This window comes from Musca domestica, unplaced genomic scaffold (genome assembly GCF_030504385.1).
Source record: "Musca domestica strain aabys unplaced genomic scaffold, Musca_domestica.polishedcontigs.V.1.1 35, whole genome shotgun sequence".
Lineage (NCBI taxonomy): Eukaryota > Metazoa > Arthropoda > Insecta > Diptera > Muscidae > Musca > Musca domestica.
Genome location: NW_026712315.1, coordinates 4,516,688 through 4,532,746, shown reverse-complemented (window position 1 = coordinate 4,532,746; position 16,059 = coordinate 4,516,688). Strand labels below are relative to the sequence as shown.

Sequence of the window (16,059 nt, the reverse complement as noted above, 5' to 3'; positions counted from 1 at the left end):
CTCAGCTGTTGGGTGTTGTTTAGAATGCCGATGAAGTGGGAAATAAGAAAAAAAAATAATAGACTTCTTCTTCCTGCAATTGAAACAAAATGTAACTCACTGTAAAGCGATAGCCCAATTTTGATTAACAGAAAATGTATGTGTATTTTTCAATTTCCGTTTCTTTTTAATGAAATTTTTATACCAATGATCTACATAAAATGATTTACATAGCATAAAATACATTTCTTCTTCTCAATTTCATTAAATAGTATAACTTACCATGGTATAACTCACCAGGAAGTGATGCCAATAGCACACCAGCAATGATGCCTACACACTTTTATGCAAATCGCTAAATGTTGCGTATTGCAAGAAATTGTGTTTTTATTAAACATAATTAAACATGACCGAAAAACCAATTATGAAAAGGAAAATTTGCTGAAAACGTTTGCATTACATAAATCCAAGAGGCAAGGGCAAGGGAACGATAAAAGTTGCGGCCAGTAAACTTACCTAGTCAAAATCAGAACTAATTAAAAATAGGTCTAGAAACAACGGCTTATTGAAGTTTTTTTTAAAAAGACAAAGAAACACAATTGATTTCCTGTAAATAAAATTTCACTGTAAAATTATACCACAACATTGATTAACAGTAAAAATATAATTTAATGCTTATTTTTCAATCTTTCTACTGTCTACCCACAATTCCCAGTTTATTTATAAAATCTCTGTGACAATACTTTATTTTTAATAGAGAAGAAATAAATAAGTAATACATTTCTCCCTACCACTTTGGGTTAATAATACCACTCACTTTGAAATGATAGCACACCAACAATTTCGCTTGTCGTTAAATTTAAAATACTTATACTTTTGGTGAAATTAGAGAAGAAATCAAAGTACTCGCTAAGACCTACCGATAGATACTATTGTTGGCAACCATAACTTGTTTTTTATATCAAAATTGTTGGTTTCAAAATTACCGATTTTGTCCGTAACTAAAAAAATGAGTTAGAGAATTCCACTACAGGCTTCTTAGGTTACATTTACATTTAAATCGTTTGCCAACCACGACTAAATTTACATATATTTCCATAGTACAATTTGTCCTGTTTGATCACAATTACCAATGTAAACTTAGTCAAAATAACGAAGCCAAATTAACGCAAAATTAACTAACAGCCTGTTCCACGATATCGAAAGAACACGATCGCACACCTTTTACACGACAAACAGCGGATTTCCGTTCCCTAAAATCCATTAGAACGTAAAATTGTACGAACATAAAAGCGAACGAAAACGTCAGCATTTCAGTGTAATTTTGCATTCCACTATTTTTTTCTTTCGCCCGCTATGATTGAAAGTGGAAGCAAAAAGGCGAGTAAAAATAATAAATACAATTTTAATATGTCAACAACGGATTTTATTTCCTCAATTCCAGAACGAAAAACATCATCTACTACACAGCTGCGGGCAACAGCATCTACGTGATACATTTTGAAGCTCCTCCACATCATCCATATCATCCATAAAATATGTTTATGTTTACAACTGACCTGTCAGTGTAGACAGGGCCAGCTTTTTCACTTTTAAATCGGTAAATTTGGCGCTTTTTTATACCCTCCACCATAGTATAGATGGTATATTAAGATTTTCATTCCGTTTGTAACACCTCGAAATATACATTTTAGACCCCGTATATATATTCTTGATCAGCATAAAATTCTATGTCGATTTAACAATGTCCGTCCGTCTGTCCGTCTGTGGAAAACGCTCCAGCCTCCGAACGAAATGAAGTAAGTTGCTAAAAATTTACTCAAATGTGTATTATATCTGTAGGACTTTTGCTATTGAAAATGGGCCATGTAGGTGCACGGCTTCGTATAGCCCCCATATAACGGTACCTCCCGATATTCGATATGATTTTAGCGACATTATTTACCGGAACTATTCAATATCTAGTATTTGAAGTTCGTAATAAATACTATAGCTTGTCTGTGCAGGTCTACTTCTTCATATAGTCCCCATATAACGGTACCCCCTGATATTCGATATTTTGATGATTTTGGCGACATTATTTACCGGAATCGTTTCAAATTTTGTATTTGAAGTTCGTAATGAATACTACAGCCTATGACAGAAAATTGTCCGTACATGTCCAAGTCTTCGTGTAGCCCTCATATAATCGTACCCCCGATATACGGTATTTTGATGATTTTAGCGTCATTCTTTACCGGAATTATTTCAAATTTTGTATTTGAAGTTCGTAATGGATACTACAGCCTATGCCAGAAAATTTTCTGTGCAGGCTTTTGACAAAAGTTGCGTATGCAGCTCTACGTCTTCGTATAGTCCCCATAATACGGTTTTCATTTAAGTGGTAGATTTCGGATTTTTTTGACATTTTTCATTTTCCTTCGACATGGTGGAGGGTATTAAACCTTCTTTTTTACTTGTTTAAGTTACGCATTTGAATATTGTAATGGCTTTGAACAAAGTGCTGTAAGATTTACGTTACAAGGTTTTGACACTGCACTGAATTGTGTTTGGCATTGAAAAAGATTAAAATCCTGGAGAAAAATTTAAGAAAATTATAGAAAAAATATATATTTATTAATGTTACAACATTATTTAATTAAAATTCAAGAAAAATTCAGTCTATTCTAAATAACGATTAATTTTTTATATAAAAATAGAAGCACAGACAAAACTAAACCGGTTTGCCTTTATTACAATAGGTTTTCTGAAAATAAATAAATAAAAAATTATTAATTTTTTTTTCAAATTTTTATTCAAATTTTAACAAGAAAATACAAATTTAACAAAAAAAAAGTGATAATGAATTTTAAATAATTATGGTAGATAAATTACAATAAACAGATATCAAATTAACAATGAGTATAGGATGTGAAACGATAATAGTTGTACAAGGGAATACAGACACATTTTTGAAGGAATTCTAGATGCGGAAGATCTAAATTAGATATGGCAATATTGAATAATTGTTATGTAAATTACAAATTTAATATGAAAAAAAAAAAAAACAGGGCAATGAAAGTGAAATGATGATTATTTAATAACTTCTAGATGTGACAGACAGATAATAGCAATGAGAGCCATAGTAAACTTTTTACCAAAAGAAACCCCAAAAAAATCAAATCAAATGATGTTATGAGGTACCTCTATCCAGAAAGATGACTTATGCAAGATCTTATATACCGCGAAAATACGCAAATGTTAATCTATTGAAATGGTAGTAGAAACAATGATTGAAACTTTCTATCATAGGATTTTTTTTGTTCCAGATTCAAATTTGTTGCTTTTATCAACTCTTTGGCGATTTAACCCCCTCGCTTATTCTTAAATTGGCTTTGAAAGCTTTACAATTTTGTAATATATTTTTCGGCACAGCTTCGACTAGAGGTCTAAAAGGTTCACGTCTATAAAAACTCTTTTCCAATGCCGAACAATGGGAAAATTCTGAATTAAGTTCGGCGTAGCTTAATTGTGCCAAACAGAACGGTGATGCATTGTCCAGCAATGCATTTAAAATGCTAGCACGTAAATCGTGCTGACTCGAACGTCTAAAACGATAATAATGATATTCTTTTAGATCCTTGAGAATTGCCTGAAAATCATTTCTCAACGCCAAAGGCCATTGGGAAGAGATTAATGTGAAAAATGAGGAAAACAGCAGTTTTGTTTTAAGTTCACCGCTACTAATTGTGGCCAAGAGGTAGGGATAACCATAATGCATGGTAGGTAATTCGTACTGAAGGACATGACTTGGTTGGAGATTTTCGAAATAATGAAATTCGATTAATGTGTAGAAGAGTAGATTTCTTTGGACCATTGCTGGTGGTGGTGATGGACTTGGGATTGGGGTAGTTACCTTAATGAGGGGTTGTTTTGCTGTTGATGCGGGTTGAGTTTCCAAATCTGTGGCTAAACACTCTTGGGCTCTGCCGGCATTATCCAAAGCTCTTAATAATGAGGTGTTATTAAATAGAGTCTTATCTGTCGATAATTCCTGAGAGACTCTCAGACTTGTTCCACTGGCGGCAGCCGATGAGCCACTACTTGAAGGCAAGGCAAAATTGTGATCATCTTGGACAGTAGCAATGACTGGAGGATGTAAGGTGGGGTTGATTTGTGTTGATGTGGGACCGGGTTCAAACTCATTTGGTTCCAATATGCATGTGAGTGAAGCCCTGCGCTGTGGTCCTTGTAAATTGGTATTTCTTCCCAGGACAATAGGTAGGGGACGTATATTATGTGTCAACTGTGGCACCAAATCGGATCTGCCAGTTATTTTCTTTTGTGTCGTTTTCTTTGCGGTGACAACTGTTATAGGTATTCTCACCATGGGTTCCTGATTTGCCCTCACCATAGATGATTGGGGAACGGGTTGCAATGCAATTTTTTCATTATTTTCCAATGCAGTCTCTTCCAACGAGCTGGGCAATCGTTGAGCATTTTGCATTAAACTATGTGATACTTCCACATTATCATCCTCCGTGTGATTGGATGCTTTCGATTTGATCTTTACACCCGCATATGGTGTTAATTGTATGCCATTGTCACTTTCACTGCCGCCCATCATATTGACATCGTGTTCCAATATGCTTGGCAAATGGACCACTTCAGTTTGTGCTTCATTCAAACTACCCGTACTACTGGGTAAACGTTGACCGGGATTCAATATGGAACTGCTATCACCACTGCTTAAACACTCTGCACTAGACTGTAATTTGTTGGGGTAATTTGCAGTTACACCACTGCCATCATTACTAGCATCGAAATCAATTTGGGAAGGTGGTAAATTTGCATCGTCGGGAATGGCATATCCTCCTGTTGAACAATCTAAATCGACAATTTCTTCACTGATCTTGGAACAATGAATGGTATCCTCATCATCACTGAGGGTAAATAATAAATTCCGTAGTGCATGATTTTCGATAGGTTCGGTTTTGATATTTTTAGGGGGTATAACTGGAATTAAAACACAATTAAAAGATTAGAAAACAAAAACAAACATGAGTAGCACATTGGGAGCATTTTTTGAGAGTTTTAGTTATTCCAGATGTTGATGGAGGAGGGTATATAAAGTTCGCCATTCCATTTGTAACTGATCGAAATAATAATTTTAAAAAAGTCTAATACGATTTAACCCTGTCCGCCCGTCTGTTGTTATCACGCTAGAGTCAAAACGAATAAAGATAGGAAGCTAAAATTTTGCAACGATCTGTCTTTTATCTACAGGCAGGTCAAGTTCGAAGATGGGCTATATCGGTCCACGATATCGTATAGCCCCCATATAACGATTCGTGACTACTTTACCCCCTGGAAGAGAATTGTCTATATAGGTCCACGAAATCGTATATCCCCCATAAAAATGTACCTCCGATATTCGATATTTCGATGATCTTAACTACATTTTTCAATAGAATAGTCTGAAATTCTACACAAGGAGTTCTTCGTGACTACTTTGCTCCCTGGATGGGAATTGTCTATATAGGTCTTTTAGTATAGCACCCATATAACGTTATCCCGAGATATTCGATATTTTCAGGATTTTCGCGACATATTTACCGGAACTGAGTCAAATTTCGTATTTGAAGTTCGGAATCGTTACTACAGCCTATCATATTTTTCGTATTTTTAAATACCTCTCGAATGGTGGAGGGTATAAAAAGTTCGACCCGGCCGATTAACATTAACAGAAGGAGTGGACCGATATCTACCACATTCACACAAGATCTTGTGCTGGTAGAAATGATGGAATGTGTGAAGGTTGAAAATTATCGGATACGTATGTATGTCGCATTTTATGAGCGTTTTAGTTATTCAATGTTTTGAACTCTTTGTGGGCGCTCTCACTGACCTAGCACTAATAAAAATATTAGAACTTGGAAAAGGTGGAATAAACTTCAATGATTCATTCTACTCTATTATTTTCCAGGCAGACGGATGGACAACGATGGAGTCGATTCCAAATGTCCCGAAACGGATTCCGGCCAAAGAGAATTAGAGTCTTAACTCGTTATTTCGATTAGGCACGCCTTGGCTCGACTCCACCCCATCCATTGCAGCTGAAGATAAACCAGGGCAGTTTTGGCACAATTACGTTCTGGATGGTGTAGTCGTGTCAATTCGTATTGGGCACGAATTGACGAAGATGTGCGTGACGTCTGCCCGGCGTGTGATACAGGCCCGCACCCAACCTACCCAACTCACTACAAAAGATCTCTGCTTACAGCGGAATTTTTAAACCTGGAGATTGAACCAGATTAACAGAATTTAAACATCTACATGAACTATTATTGCTTCAACAACGGAATGGATTCCGCCCAAACACAATTAGAGTCTAAACCCGTTATTTCGATGAGGCACGCCCTAGCCGTATCAAATGATATATACCCTCTGTAGCCATAAGGCTTATGATATAAAAATATATGATTGGCCAGTGATTATCCTTGGAAATATATTTCACAAAAATTCGTCCGATAATCCTAAGAAAATTTTCTTCAGGAATTTTTACATCTGTTGGTGTTTTAAAACGTATTCCTCGATATACACGACATAGCCTTGTTGGTTTTCTCAAACAATTAAGTGATCAAAAAACCAAGTTCATAGCTCAGTTTGGGCCCCTAAAAATATGTTTGAAAATGTAAGGTCATACATCTGGATGTTCTTAAACAAGCTTCTTAAGAAATCTAATCTATTCATCCCAAAGAATATATCCCTGATCGTTGGAAAGAATATTCCTGAAGGAACCACATTGTTTCTTGCAATACTGCAATTTACTTACCACAACAATCATCGGAGCTTTCACCATCATCATCATCGTTCATGGCATCTTTAAGTGGATCACTTTTTTGGCTTGCCCCAACAGAACTTAACTCTTCAATAGGTAGTTCGGAAAACATTGTTGTATCGGCTCTTGCCAATTGAGTGGATTGCGGGATATCAACAAAATTAGCCTGGTCCAATAGTGGATTATTATTGGCATTCTGTTCCACATCTGCGGCAACACAACTCAAGACAGTGTCGGTAGAAGAATTCCATCGAATGGAAAGTGGAGAACTGTTGCGTATGAAATCGCGTTTTGTTTCTACTGCTGTATAAGAAATAAAACGATAAATATAAGAATGCATGAATAAAAAACATAAATAAATAACTGAACGAAACATAACTTGCGAAACAAGTCGGCAATTTTTTACAACTTGATATATCTAAATATTTCTCTTAACCAGAAATCTGATATGAATATGTCATTTATCGAAATTCATGATTTCGCATAAAATTTGATATAAATGTTCGATTTCCTTCAAATTATGCACATACTAGTATTTTTTATCAACATTAGATGGAAATGAAATACTTCGGTCCGCTATATCTGTTACCTCATGCATATTTCCGCATTTTCCAAAAAAATTGCACATATCTCATATAACGTATAGGAAGTAGTCGATTTAGTCGAATCTGGCACGTCGTAATATTTTTTTCGGTCTTAGGTCAGATGAATTGGTCAATATTGGCCAACTGCTTCGGAACCTCCACCATAAAAGGTCAATGGAATTCAAGCGTGATAGTGTGATTTCAAGTGGCTATCAGCGTCGCAGTGGCCGAAAAATGGCTCATGAGCTAAACATATGGCAGGGGTAAAGCCATTGAAATTCCAAACAGTTAAAGAGTTGCTTCGCTTGGTCAAAAGTGGTGAACTGCCGAATTTGGTTTTTTACGATGAGAAAACATTCGTTGTCCAGAAGTTTGTAAACAACAAAAAACAATATGATCGTGTTACTTGCTATAGAGGTCAGCTGAAAATGTGCACCTTCGGTTGGGTACCAGAACTCAAGCGCCGGCCATAGTGATGGTGTGGGCTATTACGCCATAACAGCCGATGGTCTTCGATCGTGGCATCAGAATAAATGCCGAATTTTATCGCGAAAATATTCTGGAGGGTGTATTAAAGCCTTGGGCACGCAAACATTGGACATTCCAATAGGACTCAGCAACTCATCGCACTTGCGCAACCGAAGAATAAGGTTCTTCGCTGCATTTGTGTCTGGAATATTTTGGAATGCAAGATTGACACTAAAAAATACCAAAGTGTCGAACACCTCAAGCAAGCGCTTCGCCGGGATCGCACCAAAATGCCGCAGAACAGCATTCGGGCAGCGTGTGACGGTTTCATTGTCCGTTTGAAGGCCCAAGGTGACCAATTCGAACAAATCTAAACTTATTCTAAAATTTGATGGTATTTCCGATATTTTTTGCTTTCATTCAATAAAATTAAGAAAAAGGCGAATGGCTTTTGACTTTGTTGTAGTTTTTCTTATATCACCCTGTACTACATTGTTGAATATAACACTTTTTCAAGTTAAAAATTGCCGTGCGAGTGTATAATATATGTATGTACAAAGAGAAAGTCAATTTACATATGACTATAACATGATTTGTAATCAGGCCCCTATCCCATCACTATTCTCTCTGAACACACATGAAAAGATAAACCTGTAACTAAGTGTGAGCTTGAGTACCAAACTTACATTTGGTATTTCTATTGTCAGGCAATCGAGCAGATTCATCTATACACTCTGGCAATGTGATTTCACGTAATTGCTGCAATGAAACTGTAACTACTGTCAATGTCTCACCTTGTTTATCCTTTGACGAATTATTGTTCTCTTGCTCAAAGGTATTTGATTTCGTTGCTTGCAAATCATTAGAGTTTCTCTTCTCCTTTTGTACAGCTAGAAAGGAGAAATAAATACGTTTCGTTAACAATTTCCAATTCTTAAAGAGTCAAACAAACCTACCCTGCTGTACCGGCACAATGCCCAACAGATCGAAGCTCAATGTTGGTACCGATAAACACCAACTGTTCTTTTGCCAACATTCATTGTAATATGCTTGGCATGCCTTTTCCACCTCTTCGTTATCGGTGGCATTTAGACACTGATTGTTGACATGTGTATAGTACAAATGTACATTGGCCAAAAACGTTGTGCTATAGACAAGATCGATCCAATGAAGAAATCTCGGTGATATATATTTCAATAGAGTTGTATCAGTATCGGGTATTGTAAATGAGTTCTTTTTCAACAGGAAACATAAATCTTTGACCGGTATATAGAGTCCTTTGGGCCACAAACATTTCTCCTTCAGAACATAATTATATAGTTTGTTTGCAGAAGTGTCGTCTTCGCATATTTCCGGTGCCTGATAGAGTTTTATTGTGCCACGAAATTCGTCAAAACTTAAATTATTTATGAGGCCAATGATGCGTTGCTTTAGGCCACAGGATACCCGCGACATGTAACGCAATGAGAAGGTCTGAAAACGGAAGGCAGAAGACGTATTAATATAAAAATTGCAAAACTACAAATGTGAAATGTTCGACTTACCTCACGCTCCTTTAAAATGGCCATCAATTTGCACTGTGATTCATTTGCCGGCTCTTCGTCTAATGATGAATCTGAATATATAGTGGTATTGGCTTGGGTCAGTTCTTGTTGTTGTTGTTGTGATAGATTTTCATAAACAGTTGTAGTTGATGGCAAAGATTTGGTGGTACTGCCCTCATTTTTAGTTGTAGCTGATTTCCGATTGAATATCGAGCGATATTTAGAAGGCAAAAAAATGAAAGCTCTTTTATTTTGTAAAGCTTTTTTCGTTGTGGTGGATTTTGCAGGATGTCTGCTTTTTTTGGATTGCATAACAGCATCTTGGTTTTTATTGATAAATTTATCCACTGTTTTTATAATTGCTGTGTTAGAGGGATTTGTTTCCTCTACAGGCTTCTGTGGATTTGAGCAGGTAGCAATTTCCGATTCACTTGGAGCAACCTTTTCATCTGCATTTTGGTGACCGGGCAGTAAAGTGGCAGGCTTTTCAGTTCTTTTACTATTTAATGTGGCAGTCGATGTTGTAGCTTTTTCAATGAGTTTTTCAATGTCTGCTTCATTTTCATTGGAATTGCATGACATGGCGGGCCCACAATGTTTGTCTGGCTTGGACGTTTTTTCAACAGTTTTCTCATAATTGGCTATGTTTGAAATTATTTCAACATTTTGCTTCATTTTTTGCATGACTTCTTTTTGTTTGACTGGCGCTGCTAATTTTGTTTTTGGTGAATTGGCAGATTTTGCAAGCTCTGTAACAGTTTCCATTGTATTCGACGAAGTTGTTGCGGAAAATACTTCCTCTTCCAGTTTTGTTGGTGGATGTGGAGATGCTTTTGGATACTCCTTCAAACCGGTGACATTTTCTGGCTCATTTGAGGTTGGTGTTTTGAAATGAACTTTTTTAGCTGCCTTTGTCACCGGTATTGCTGCAGTATTGACGGCGCAGGGTACCGAAGAGTGACTATTGCTGGTTTGTGTGGCTACAGATAAAGCAGAAATAATACCATATTCTTTGCGATCCTTTGCAACTGTTTCCTGCTGGTTTATTGAAGGCGTCGTTTCTTCGAGTAAAATTGCAATCGGTTCTGCATATCGACCATCTGCAGTTACATGATATTGTAATTGAGGCTTTTTAAGAGTTTTCTGGGGGCTTGTCTTCCAATTCACCACTGGTTTCGATTTACCATTATGATCTTCTAAACATGTATTCGACAATATTATGTGAGTTGGCTGTGATTCATTTGCACTTTCGAATTCCGTATTAGCCATATTGCATTTGTCCATTACAACGTCATTTATTACAACTTTCATGGGTGAACTCGGTGGAGAAATATTCTCGTTATTGAGATCATACGAACTGCTGGTGCCCTTCACCTGGAAACTTAACATTTTCTTACGTATCGATGCCGGACATAATTTGAGTTTAAGTGGATATTTATGGCGAAAATTTGGAATGGTAAAATATGATTTGTAATAACAACACAATACTTCTTGGTAAATGTCCAAATCATTTTCTAATTTGTTTAGCAGTTCCGAATTATTGCCACAATAGCTTTTAAGATTGTCCCGAATTGGTGTTTCATAATGTGAACACTTTTTAAATTGTTCCAACGATACAGGCATAACAGCATTGATGGCACCACTTTGACAATTTTTAAGATTTTCCAATAGATTGGTTTTGAATTTCTGATACCACCTGGAAATTGGAAATTGAATATGAAAATAATCAGAAATAAAAAGGATTCGGAAAAAACGTACCTTTCACTGCTTTGAATTTTCGTTAGGATTTGCTCTAAAGTGAATTTGGGGTCGGAATCTCCGGGTTTATTTGCCGTACGAGTGGGTTTCTTGTTGGGCACAACTGTTGCTTCTGTGCCTATCGAAGATCTGAAAAAAGATTATGTTTGTTATAAAACTTAAACCGATCCAAAAAAAAATATGAATTTTACATTTGAGGGCTAATTTCGCTTTGATGAGCTTTAGTAATGTTTGGCTCATTTCCAGGCACAAGTGGCTCATGATTTTCCTCAGTTCCGTGTCGAAATTGAATATTATTTGCTGTAGTCTCTTCCACAACTTGTTGAGCTGTATTTTCTTCATGTACCGGCTGAATTACAGTTTGGCTTTTATGTCCCAACACTCTAAGAAGTATTCGATTTAAACTATTAAATATATTTAAATAAAAACTCAAAATTATCACAATGTACATACTCTTGCATTTCCACAGTGTGATTGGTCGCTTGAAACCCAGCTTCATTCTGGGGCAACCTGTCTGTCATGGCTGGTTGGATTTCTAACGTCGAATCCTGTAGAAGTTTACATCGGTCACAAAGCTTTGTACACGTTTTATACAATTCTACCAGTCTGAATGTCATTACCATGGATGATTTCCACAAATCATCATAATCGACGTCTTTAAGAAATTGTACATATACTTGATATACGGTTTCCATATTGACTGTTTCGTATCGACTTTCTAAGATTTGCATAATATTGGTGCCGCCAACAAATTCTTGCAGCGAAATATTACAACCAAGGCATCGATTATTGATTGGTGTGGAACTGGAAAATAGTATTAGGTTTTAAATAATATTTTAGCTGCATTTGAAAGTTTATCGATAATCTATGAGAAGTGTTATACATTATTCATGAGATGATCTGAAAAAGATATCTTAACAATTTTTTTTAAAAGGTACTGATCATTATCATTGATAGTATCTACAAATCGTCTGTGAGAAGATATCAGAATTATCTTTGGGCAGATCTATAGATACCGTTGGGAAAGGGTTTCTGCAGAAATTCTATAAACAAAACTACCACAAAAAATGCCCAGAACGTCTGTATCCTTGACGTAATGATCTACAAATGTAATTACAATTTCAGTTTCTATCAAAAATTCAGGGGAGAAATATATCCGATTTCTAGGAGAAAAAGTAGTTATTTTCTCGAGAACTTCCATATTGTTCATATGGCTAAAAAAACTTACACTATCTCCGAAACATTAGTCTGATTTAATTGGTCCACCGGATAGAGATCATGCAGTACCACATTATCTAAAATTTGAACACGGTTATTGGGTAATCTTTCTTCATTGTGGCCAGAGGAATTTTGGTTGCCGCGATCATGGGAAATCAGTTCAGCTAAATGATAAGAAAAATAACGTAAACATAACAATGTTATGATTTAACAAACCTAACAGACCTTCAGCAACATTATGACACATATTTTTTTTAAATTGAGTATCTTTGGTGTTTCTCATTTCGTTTTGAGGATTTTCAAACGCACACCCTTGCTGCAGACCAGCTCGGCTCACTTCATTATTTGTTTGTTCCGAATCTATTTGCAAGGAATCTAATGTCGGTTGCATTAGCATTTCAGTTGTAGTCTTTAGCCATGTTTCTAGTAACTCCTGTTTATTTAAAGATGTTTGTTTCTTTGAAGAGCTGTTTGATATATTTCTAAATACAAAATTTTGATTTTCCCCAACGGAATTTTGTTCATTTGAGGCCGTCTGATTGTTATTAATTTCCATGGAATCACTATTATTTTTGGATATTATTTGAGTTTCCGGTTTGCTGCCGTTGTGTGGCATTAGATTTTCATTTGATGAATTCCTTAGAAGATATCCATCATCGTTGGTGGTTGTTTTGGTTTTCTTTTTTCGTTTTATTTCATCCAGTAGTTTTGCTTTTACTTCTGGTGGGCAATCGTCCACCAGTTTTACACTAACTAAAGGTGCTTCCAAACGAAGTTTTGGATGAGTATAAAAGTAAAGATAGAAACGTTTCAGTTGTTCATCAAAAGACACTTTGCTATCCTTGCCATAGGTTTGTTGGCAGAAATCCTTTACTACAGCATCAACATTGGTGTATTTTCGAAATTCCGATATTGTTACGGGACATAGCTTGACCTTTTTGTTGTATAAATTTTCAAAGAGAATTTTCCCACAGCTTTCTTTACCACCTGAAATGTGAAAAATAAGGAATGTTGTCATATGAACTATTGTTCAAATTAAATATGCCTACCTTTGCTAATATGTGTATTTCTATTTTCGCCATTTACCTCCTGCTGACCTGTAAATGCATCAACTGTGTTATAAAATTTAAATATCAATAATTTGTATTTGTTATTATTTTAAGATATACCTTTTGGACGTTTTGATGTTGTCGGTTCATCGTTTTGTTTAAAAACATTTTGTGCTGGTCTTTTGATGGGATTTTCATTTACACGAACATCACAGCCTACGATGGTTTGAGAGAAATTATTATTATTGCAATGGAATAAAGGAAGATCTTAAGATCTTCATTCTAAGAGTTGATTTACAGATCTTCTATGGGCGAAATCTAAATGCATTGTGTGGGAAAGTTTGAAGATTTTAATCTATGCAACAAACAGATATACAGGACTTTCGTAAGAATATCTTCTATGATTAGGTATACAGATCTTCTATCAGATTTTCAAAAAAAAATCAATAATTCTGCTTAAAGAAGATCCGCATAGTCTTTTACTTTTTAAATAAATGATAGCTATGTTTTCATTCAGACCTTTTAAAACGGATTGTGGTTTAACATTAATATTCAATGTGTTGGGTGGAACAATGGCAACAGAAGTTTTCGTTGTGGATTCAATTGTAGTCTTCTGGATATTGGTTTGCATACCACTATAAGATTTCAATTCTATTGTGTGTCTTTCTTCTCCATCGCCCAATTCTTCAACTTCACGGCATTGTTGATGTACAATTTCTTTATCAGGTATTGGATTGCTTCGAACCATAGACCCATCTATTGTAGGAACAAGTGTTGTTGGCATGTGTAATTCGGATGTTTTCTTAGGGTCACTTTTGGGATATTGTTGTTGTTGTTCATTTTGATGCTTGCAATTGGCAACATTACCAGACAACATCTTGCGATTTTCTATCACGTTTTCTTTTCCACCTGGAACTTTCTCCTGGTCTTCTTGTCCATGTTTTTCATTAAGCGGTAAGCTGTCATGTTGTTCACTTCCCGTCACTGTTTTGATGGACTTTGTTTTCTTCTTTCGTTTTATTTCATCAAGTAGTTTTAATTGCATCTCCGCCGGGCAGTTACCTTTCAATTGCACGCGATTTAGTGGTGGTTCCGTGCGAAGTTTTGGGTGAGTATAAAAATACAAAAAGAAACGCTTCATTTGTTCCTCGAAAGACACTTTACTGTTTTTGCCGTAAGTTTGCTGGCAAAAATCCCTGACAACATCATCAACATTAGTGTATTGTCTAAATTCCAATATGGTAACTGGACAAAGCGGAGCTTTTTTATTGTATAAATGCTCAAAACACTCTTTGCTACTGCCTTCCTTGTCGGCTGGAATGGATAGGAAAACTCATCAATATAGTAACGCAATAATAAATGAACCACATACCTTTGCCAACTTTTTTATTTTCGTCTAGCATAGTTTTGCTTTTTACTGCACCAGCAATGGGGGTGTTATCAACTGCTTCAAATGGATAGATTGTCTATTATCATATTTCTTTACTTTATTTTGAATCCATACCTTTATTGTGCTTAGGTGTTTTTGGAAGATCACATTGATCAGCCATATCTTGAGCCGGCCCTTTGAATTGTTTATCATTGATCTTTAGTACTGTCATTAACGTCCCAGCTGCGAAGGGTAATACATAGTTTTAACAAAAACAATTATATTTTCTAAAATAATGAAATGTAATGTTATTAATAAATGATTTTCTTTATTGAAGAAAAATACATTTGGATAGTTTTTCCATGTCGTCTTTAACTAAAAAGTCATACATCCTTCAAAAACTCCTTAAATTCTACAAATAACTTTAGAAGGATTCTGAAATAGCCACTATTTAAATTATATCTTATTATCCTTTTAATTACTTTTAGTCAACTGCAGCAAAACGAACTGGCTCGCAAAGTCTACTCAACTGAAACTGCGTCGTGTCTATGGTCACAGCCAATGTATCCTTTGTAGCATCTGCTACAGCGGCGGACATTGATTGGGTTAGTATTTTTTTCCTGGAGTTTGGTGAAGAACTGACCGATTAATTTTGCTTTATAACTATGATTTTAATGTTTATGGGTGTTTCACGCTTGGTTTTGCAAATGATTTATGTTATCATTTCCCGTTTCAATTGTTTTCAAGTTTTTTAAATCACGCACAATATCAAATCACACATACACACATTTGTTCTAATTGTACCTAGATATTTATATATAAATTTTTACAGGAAATACGATAAATAATTAAATAATTAAGAATTAATTAATGAATTAACAATTTACACACCAAACCGTCGCCACCGACGCCACCGGGAGAGTGAAGTAACGAACAAAGGATACTTGGCAGCACTGAAAAGAAAGACAGCACAGAGAGAAAATCGAAATAAAGATGGGAATCAAAACAGAAAGGCGGACAACACAAAAGGAATCAAAACAAAACGGCTAATATATGTTGTTGAACACAACACTTTCACTAAGAGAGCGCGGAACTAGCTGCTATCAGATGTGAACCAATCGACGGCGTCACGCTGGGCTTTTGGCGTACTCTGTACACAAAACACATCACTCCTGCAGTGATGTCTTAATAATAAAGGCTCTATTAGACGAAATGTTTTTTATATGCGTTATGTCAAATTTTCCGTGTGTAGACACCATGGTAGAAGAAT

At 35.7% G+C, this 16,059-nt stretch overlaps 1 protein-coding gene across 4 annotated transcripts; it reads right to left on the bottom strand.

Annotated features, from left to right (window-relative positions):
- Window positions 1-2,563: 2,563 nt before the first annotated feature.
- On the bottom strand, window positions 2,564-15,824 carry LOC101897905 (uncharacterized). Of its 4 annotated transcripts, none has more exons than XM_011292865.3 (17): window positions 15,681-15,824; window positions 14,925-15,032; window positions 14,793-14,867; window positions 13,940-14,734; window positions 13,541-13,636; window positions 13,421-13,483; window positions 12,597-13,358; window positions 12,382-12,535; window positions 11,607-11,957; window positions 11,345-11,557; window positions 11,154-11,282; window positions 9,396-11,091; window positions 8,808-9,324; window positions 8,538-8,741; window positions 6,794-7,102; window positions 3,875-4,974; window positions 2,564-2,725 (listed from the first exon to the last, which is right to left on the bottom strand). In XM_011292865.3, the coding sequence occupies exons 2-17, from the start codon at window positions 15,019-15,021 to the stop codon at window positions 2,693-2,695; spliced, it is 6,594 nt and encodes a 2,197-aa protein (XP_011291167.1). In that variant the 5' UTR covers window positions 15,022-15,032; window positions 15,681-15,824; the 3' UTR covers window positions 2,564-2,692. The 4 variants fall into 4 exon arrangements, with proteins under 4 accessions (XP_011291167.1, XP_058981798.1, XP_019891188.1 ...); XM_059125815.1 differs by having other exon boundaries at window positions 14,793-14,864; XM_020035629.2 differs by lacking the exon at window positions 15,681-15,824 and adding an exon at window positions 15,272-15,376 and having other exon boundaries at window positions 11,345-11,536.
- Window positions 15,825-16,059: the final 235 nt, after the last annotated feature.

Bases quoted from the DNA above. Each gene is read 5' to 3' on its own strand.
- LOC101897905 (XM_011292865.3), bottom strand. From the start codon at position 15,021: ATGACAGTACTAAAGATCAATGATAAACAATTCAAAGGGCCGGCTCAA. The intron at 14,868-14,924 runs GTATGGATTCAA...ATCCATTTGAAG, and splicing joins AACACCTAAGCACAATAAAG to CAGTTGATAACACCCCCATT. The intron at 13,359-13,420 runs GTAGGCATATTT...TTCACATTTCAG, and splicing joins AAATACACATATTAGCAAAG to GTGGTAAAGAAAGCTGTGGG.